This window comes from Ixodes scapularis, unplaced genomic scaffold (genome assembly GCF_016920785.2).
Source record: "Ixodes scapularis isolate PalLabHiFi unplaced genomic scaffold, ASM1692078v2 PGA_scaffold0__279_contigs__length_252992795, whole genome shotgun sequence".
Classification (NCBI taxonomy): domain Eukaryota; kingdom Metazoa; phylum Arthropoda; class Arachnida; order Ixodida; family Ixodidae; genus Ixodes; species Ixodes scapularis.
This window is the reverse complement of record NW_024609835.1, coordinates 52,712,315-52,720,184: the sequence shown is the minus strand read 5'-3', so window position 1 is coordinate 52,720,184 and position 7,870 is coordinate 52,712,315. Positions and strand designations below refer to the sequence as shown.

The 7,870-nt window shown below is 40.5% G+C and overlaps 1 protein-coding gene across 1 annotated transcript; it reads right to left on the bottom strand.

Moving 5' to 3' along the window:
• Nucleotides 1-294: 294 nt before the first annotated feature.
• Nucleotides 295-5,946, bottom strand: LOC8040148 (acetylcholinesterase-like). The gene is made up of 2 exons (XM_040504935.2): nucleotides 4,337-5,946; nucleotides 295-448 (listed from the first exon to the last, which is right to left on the bottom strand). Exons 1-2 carry the CDS (start codon nucleotides 5,944-5,946, stop codon nucleotides 295-297), a joined length of 1,764 nt encoding a protein of 587 aa, XP_040360869.2.
• Between the last annotated feature and the right edge of the window lie 1,924 nt (nucleotides 5,947-7,870).

Sequence of the window (7,870 nt, the reverse complement as noted above, 5' to 3'; positions counted from 1 at the left end):
GTCCATTAAATTATTTACCACTATTTAGTCATGACCCTTTTATAAATTTTATGCCATTCAATCGTAATCCTATAAACACCAATTGATGTTTGTTTTATAGCTACCTTATAATCAGAGCCTAGACTTTTTATTTGTAAACGTTTTGTTTGTTTTATCAAAGGCAGTCCTTACAGCTGGTATGAGCTACCCAGAATAAATCATCAATAAAAGTTAGAAATGATAAAATTAAATATAAAAACGCAAAAGAATCAAAATATTAAACGCGCTAAACGGCAATACATCGTAATCTTAAACTTACTGCTTGAGTAGGAGAGGTTCCCACAGCTTGCAAAGGTCCCGCTTTTCGTCCAGCCCCAGCTTGTAGTTGGTGGGATGCAAACGAAGCAGCTGAGGGTTTTTTCCTGTATACCGTGGCCATTCAACACCAGACACAGGAATCGTTGGTTTCCTGCATGGATATTGTGATTTCATATTTACTTACAACATATTATAATTGTAATAAACGCAGATGTGTTTCCCTCTGTTTTGCAAGGCCCTTATTCAGAAAAGTAGCCTTGATGTGCCGTTTTTTTTTGTTTTCATTAGAGCTATTAAAACAAGAGATTGGATCTTATTGCAGATGGATACAAAATTAAATTATTCATTGAGATTTTAACTATAAAAATATTTTAGGGGTCACTTTTTTAATGAGTGCCCTTCTATGGCGGGAACAGCCCATAGCATTTTCTGCGACTTTGCAAGCCATTCAGGAGGCATAGTCAAATTATGGCTATATGCTACCACCGCCAAATAGAGTGCAGTCATAAAAAAATACAATGGCGGGTGAAGGCGATTTACAAACGACTATTTCGAATCTGTCTCTGAAGACACAATAACAAATCATCACGTGCTAGTGACTCAATAAACTTCCTATATAATCTTTTCGCCTTGGCGTCCTAAACCCTAGTATTGAGTTTAAGAACCTAGGCGATGACGCCGGTGGCCAACGTGTTTTGGGAACCTAAAGTAGACTGACATAGTCACAAAGCCAGTAGTTGCATGCATGATAAAGATGACCCTATAAACCTAACTTGACTTCTCTTTCAGTGAAGTTAAACACGGGCAACTAAAAGTATCACTTCCTGTTTGCACGTTATTGTGCAATAAAGACGTACAAAAGTAATGTGTGCGTAATATTGTTCGTTGTAAATGCTAGAGTTTTGACTATAGCCTGAGACTCTAGTAGAAACAGAAAGGATAATATGTGTTGCCCCACTAGTAAAACCCGATAAATCAAAAAGCCCTGACTGTTTTCTAATGCAATATCAGACAAGAGCTCTATACCTCCCTTATACATACATTCGAATTAGAAGCATGCCCTGCGGTACGTAAGCTTCGGTATTACATATACGAACAAACGAATTCGGGTCTCTTCCTTTCAAGCTTTGTTCGGAAAGTTTCGGAACCCTCATTGTTACGAGTTTTTCTAATCTTATCGTTTTCACACCGAAACTATCTCATAAGTTAGTTTCCAACTAGTGAACATTGCACGACGCTAGCATATTTGAGGATTTCCATCAAGTTGTAGAGGAAGACTAAAACAATCGAACGACTGAATGTTCAAGATAGCTGCATCGCCCTTGTGAATCTCTCTTCTACCAAAGTTACGGAACCTGAGAAGTACAATGACGAGTAAGTTGCAGCGTAATTTTTGCACGATTTAACTCGAACTTTATGAATTTGACTTGGATTACTCAATTTTAAGCAGGAAATCAAGCTTCCACTTTTAGCTGTTAGCTTAATTCTCCAGGTATGAAGTAGCTAGAGCTGCTGTGTCAATAGGCCATATATTTTCTCAGTGAATTTAACAGTGAGTTGCATTCCTACCTTTAAAAGGCTTTTGGAAACTAGTACATGGTAACAAAAGGTTTTAGTATTAGTTCTTTTCCATTAATATAAACTAAAACACTAGTGTAGGCCAGCTGGTTTAGCTAGGGCATAATACGCCCTAAAGCTAGGGGAAGAGGAGACGGACAAACACAAAGCTCCAAACAAAGTTCGTTGTGCCGTTTTATTTTTGGTTATTGAAAAAGGTCAAAGCTGTGAACATAATATGAAAACTACTCCAAGGGGAACGTTAGGATCTCCGTCATCGTAATCACACGCGTGATTGATTATTAAAAACGTGTCTTCAAAGTCAGATTGTCGAGCTTGCTTGAAGGAGCGCAGTACCAAAGTTATTTTATTATTTAGAACGTCCACGGCAGAGCACCGTATTGCCCTGTTCTTCCCATTATCCGTAGCTTGCGGAGCTGTCGCCTCAGCAGCATCGCGAAATCAGTAATGGGGAAGCTCCGTGACGAGAATGAGGTGCTTTCCATCACACTAACTCTTGCTAGCACAACGTTTCTTCTTTTTTTTTTTTTTTTTATAGACGGTGCACATGGTTGATTGCTTTCATTCCATTTTCGGGGGGGGGGGGGGGGGGGGGGCGGAGGAGTAGGAGGGGGGGGGGGGGTCCCCCCCCCCCCCCCCCCCCCCCCCCCCGCTTTTCAAGAGAAAAAAAAACCTTTATAAAGTAGCGCTACGAAACAAAAACTGCTACGAAATTGGCTTCGCTGCAACCTGTGTTAGTGCAAATCAAAATAAATAATTTCACTAAACAAGCATAATTTAGTAATTTGGCCTTGACCCTAATTATAATAAAGCTATACCAGGTTTACGTAGAAACATACCCGTTACAAACACCCGGTGCTCAGTATGCACAAATATAATCTAAATGGGTAATTATTAAACCTGTCCTAAAAAAATCCAGGTTCTAAACACTTGATCGAGCGTTTAAACACACACAGATAGTGATACATTGATAGGCTGTCAATTCGGCTCGGTAATTTATTTTAACTGAGATCAATATTAGCAACCTCTATTTTTCTCATAAAGCGAATGTTTGGAACACGCTCAAAGCTTTGACGGAGAAGTGTTACCAAGAAAAGCAAAAAAGATACGCTGCTTTTTACGCCAGGGCAGACTTGTACGTAACGCGTTACAAGTAATGGATTACTTGTAATTGATTACATCTTAGTGTAAATTTGTAACGCTTCAATTACTTCGTTTAAGGAGTAACGATTCTTTTAATTGAATGAGTTTCTTGCTGTAATCGATTAAAAATTACCCATTACAATTTTTCTTAATTTATTTATATTTTTTTTTTGTGGGGGGGGGGGGGGGGGGGGGCTCAGATGTGTTGGAGTTGCTCAAATCTGGGCAATGTTTTTTGTTTTTTTTTTGAAAAAAAAAGAAAAAAACTCTTAGCACGGGTCCCTGAGGATTGGTAGGCCACTTAGCCTGGGTACTTTTTTTTTTTGTGTGTGTGTGTGTGTGGTACATTCGAGACTACGTCCTGATATGAAAAATGACCTTATCCAGCCTCTTCAGAGTAATGTATTTAAACAGCGCCCTTTTTATTTTTTTTATTTTTTTCCCCCCGAGAGGGATTGGGTGTGTTGGCGACACTCACTCAGCTTTAAGCAAAAAGTATCAAGGCTTTTTTTTTCTTGTTTTTGGGGGTAACGTGTACAAGTCTGCTCCAGAGAAATGGCACTGATTCGAACCCTGGCTTTATTCCCGAAGGAGTGTGTTTAATATAATATACAAAAAACGTAGCTTAAAATGAACAATGGAAAGATTCATTGCACGTTTAAGAACGTTTAAAGGTTTCAAACGGTTTTGGGCAATACGCAGGAAACATATTATCACAAATTTATTCTCCTGTTGATATTCTGCTACTCTCTTGTTAGTTTGAAGTTTCAAATTAACCAATATTAAACAGTCTGTTTACAATATATCACTTTTTCTTTCTGACGCGATGAATGGGGATTTCGCAGTATGAGAGAAGGTTTATCGCAGGGTTTAGCACACGGCTTAACATACGCTATTCTGTTAAAATAGCTTTAGTCACGCAGTGCGTTTGTTGAGCTATCAGTGACTGTAGTGTATATAAAAAGAATGTATGCATTATTTTATGCCTCAAACGAAACCGCCTTAAAGCCCGTTCACACTCTTGCGACCGAGTACGACCGAGAGAGACCAGAACGGTTTTTAAGCCTCTTGCGGCTTCTTAGGACCCAGATGCGATGCAGCGGAGCTGGTCCTAAGAAGCTTAAAAACCGGTCTGGTCTCTCTCGGTCTTACTCTGCCGCAAGAGTGTGAACGGGCCTTTATTTTCGTGGTTGCTGATATTAATATACGACTGCCAATTTTCAGTCATGTGCTACTTCGATCACCGGAGATTTCAGAAATATTTTAAGCGTCACTTAGTATCGTAATGACAATTTTTATGTGATTCAAACATCCTTACCCTGTTTGGACAAATGAATTCCAAGTGCTCACAAGTTGTTTCATGAAGGTTTCTTCTTCAGTCGTGAAATTTAGCTGAGAGAAAAACGCTCGTGCCGTTTCTCCCATGGGCTCGGTGTATCTGGATTCATCTTTCAGGAAAGGCAGTGATCCAAGTGTGAACAGAAGCTCGTCGCCGTGAGAAGCCCCAGTCCACTCAGGCCAGAAGCTGTAAGACGGCCTGTAGTCGAACAGGTATCTGTACGTGGTTATTCCCAGCTTAGCAGTCGCATCAGCAAATATCTGAGTTGGACAGTAGAAAATGGCATCACCAAACATTTTGCTTAAAATTACTGCCACTTCCTTGAGCTCATGTCGCCCCTCGTCACCGAAGTAGGCTTGGACGATTCGTTTTCGAAGTGCCAACGAAATATCGAAAATATGCCCTAGGGCGACTATGGAAGCTATTCTATAGTCACCAGTGAAAAGTTTGAATAAAGACGGAAGCCTGTAATTCAAGTGATTGATGAAGAGCGTACCTTCGTTCGCAAAACTGCCTATTAAGATTTCTTTGAAGAATAGCCCGTTCCATTTCTTATTAGATAATAAGTCATCAGGAAGAAAGTCATCTCCGTCCACTGGCATGAACAGCTGTTGGATCATATCTTGTGATTTTAGCGTATCAAAAATAAATTTTGGCTCCAGCTTCGTCAAGCAATTTGCCACTTGGTTCAGCTGCTCTTTCATGGTTTTACCGTTTTCGAAGCATCCCAAAGCAGCCGTGATGGCGGTATTTTTAGCAGTACCCCTGTTAGACACGCCGAAGACGGTTGAAAGCTGCGTTCCACTCTGCAGAATAGCTCTCTTAAAAAGGCCCTGGCTGTGCGGAGAAATTGCGTGAAGTCCCACGGAGATAGCACCGGCACTCTGGCCGCTGAGAGTCACTTCGTTCGGATCACCTCCAAAGTTGGCAATGTTCTTTTGTACCCACTTGAGCACCAGGTTCTGATCCCAAAGACCCATGTTGCCAGGCAACGCAGGTATTTCGAGTGAGAGAAACCCTAATATGCTTAGCCGGTAGTTAAAGGTCACAAACACAACATCGGACATGGCCACAAAGTTCGCCGGGTCGTACAAGAAGAGAGAGGAGTCACCCCACTGGAATGCTCCACCGTGTATAAAAACAACGACAGGGAGCTTTTTGTCACATGAGTTCGTCTTCAGACATGGTGACATGGGCCTCCAGATGTTCAAATAAAGACAGTCCTCCGATGCACTCGAATAATTAAGAGCACCATTTTCTATAAAATGAAGGTCCAGCTGCCAACACGGAGACGGCTTACTTGAAGCGTTGTAGGTACCATTCCATGGCAGGGTCGGTTGTGGCTTTTTAAAGCGGAGTTCGCCAATCGGCGGCACCGCGTAAGGAATTCCCAAGAAGGCTTCGACCTCTTTCTCGGCGACTTGTACGCGTGTTCCAGCGATGAGTCCCGAATCCACGCGCACGTGAGGAAGGTCACCTACCACGGGTCTCACTGTTTCCAACAAATACAAAATCCATAGTAAAATCACTGCTGTCGAGGCCTTTTCCAAATACCTGACGGAGCGCGAAGCACAGGCGTGGGTTGACATCGTTTCTATCTAAAGTCTTAAAATAATGGCACTCATCTAAACTACGGCATTCCTTGGTCCTTCCTGTGATCCGTACAAAGTGGGAATGAGCGAAACTGATCAGTCCTTGTATAAAAAGACGTCTTCGTTGTTCTGTTTTTACTTTGTATTTTGTGAATCCGGTTGTTGCCTAATGTTAAACCTAGCCAATATTTCAAACGGAAAGAATAAAAACACAGAAAAACATTCTTTCCGTGTGAACTGTACTCCATCCAACGCGCTCTGCTACGTGTACCTAGCCAATATTTTACGCTGGGCAAATTCTATAATGAAATCGAACACAAGCTGCTCTTTGGCAATCCAAATCAGCCATTCTCTTCGTAAGATACTGCGTGGTAATCAGTTTCCTTCATTGAATTGCCGTGGGAAATGAACATTAAAGCACTGGTTCTCATCCGCTTGCGTAGCCAGTACGCGTTGCGACATAGGAACGGATTGGACCGAAGGCCGCTTATACTCGGTTCACCCCTAAGTTGACAGTGTGGTAGAAGCTACAAGCTCATTGAGCCGGTCATAGGTTTACCTTTCGCTACGTGACCACCCTCCCGCCCATGCCCACCTGCAGAGAAATAGAGAGAGAAAGAGAGAGATCAGCAGGTTGGTTGGTTCGGCGAGCAGATAGCTTTAATCGCCCTGCCAGCTTGGGGATGAACCGAGTACAGCACGGATAAACCGAGTCATGATCATCACGCTTTGTTGCGTCAGAATGAGAGAACTAATTCAATATAATTCGTGTAAGGCTTTACACAACGATCACTTAGAACAGGCTTAAGTGTCGAGTACTATGTAAGTGGCACTTTGATAGACAAAATTCCTGGTTTCACAACATAGTTCGCGATTTCAACATTTGAACAGTTTAAGCTGCCTGGTTATGAAAAAATAAAATAAAAACATTAAATTTCATTTTAAACGGTGAACATCTCAGACTCAGGGGATTAATTATTAGCCGTTTTCAAGTAAGATAAAACTGGGGATGGCCGCTATATATTTTAACTTATTTCTATGTTATGGTAATTTTTTTTTTAAGTTTTTTGTTAATTTTAAGGTTAACAAATTTACACCTCTTTTCGTTCATAAAAAAACATTTTTTTCTTAATATTCCAAATCGTAGATTATGATTAAAAAAGATGGAATGATGCATTTATGCCAGTGCCGTATTAATCAACTTTGATTACACAAGAAATGTTTTAACGTATTGTCAGAAGGAGTTTACGGGGTGTAAAAAATATAGGTGTGAACCCAGCAATTAACAGTTTTGACGCCTGTTCCAAATACAAATAGTCACATTTTTTTAAATTTATATTGATCCTTTTATATTTTTGAAAAATTAGTGCCAATCAAAAATGTGTTCTATAAAACTGATGAAGAAGTCTGTGTAACTCACGTAAGATTAAACTCATCTCTTGTAAGTCATCCTTGTTTTTCTGCTCGTTTTTGCCATCCACCATTGCTGACTGGAACGACTTGCCCGACAACATTGTTTGTCGAAGTGATCCACCCTCCCCCCAAGTTCTTTTTCGCCAAGATTTAACTACTTTTGAGGCTTTTGATTCACGTGCACTTAAGTGTGGTTCATTTTGTTGTTTTTGTGCTCAGTATTTTCGATTTATTCTGCTTTGTAACCCCTCCCCCCGCTTACATAATGCGCCTTGAAGGTGTGTAAAGTATTTAATAAATAAATAAAAAAAGTTAATACAACCCCTCTACTGCGCTAGCTTTCTAAGTCTCTTCTTTGGCAGAAGTGATTTGAGAATCCAATTTTATCAACTTACAAATGTATCTCGACTGATTCTTGTTTCGATTGTATTAATAGTTGTAACAGCAGTTAGCAGGCTATGAGCCACAATATATAAATACAATATTGTAATTACGATGAACGAAACAA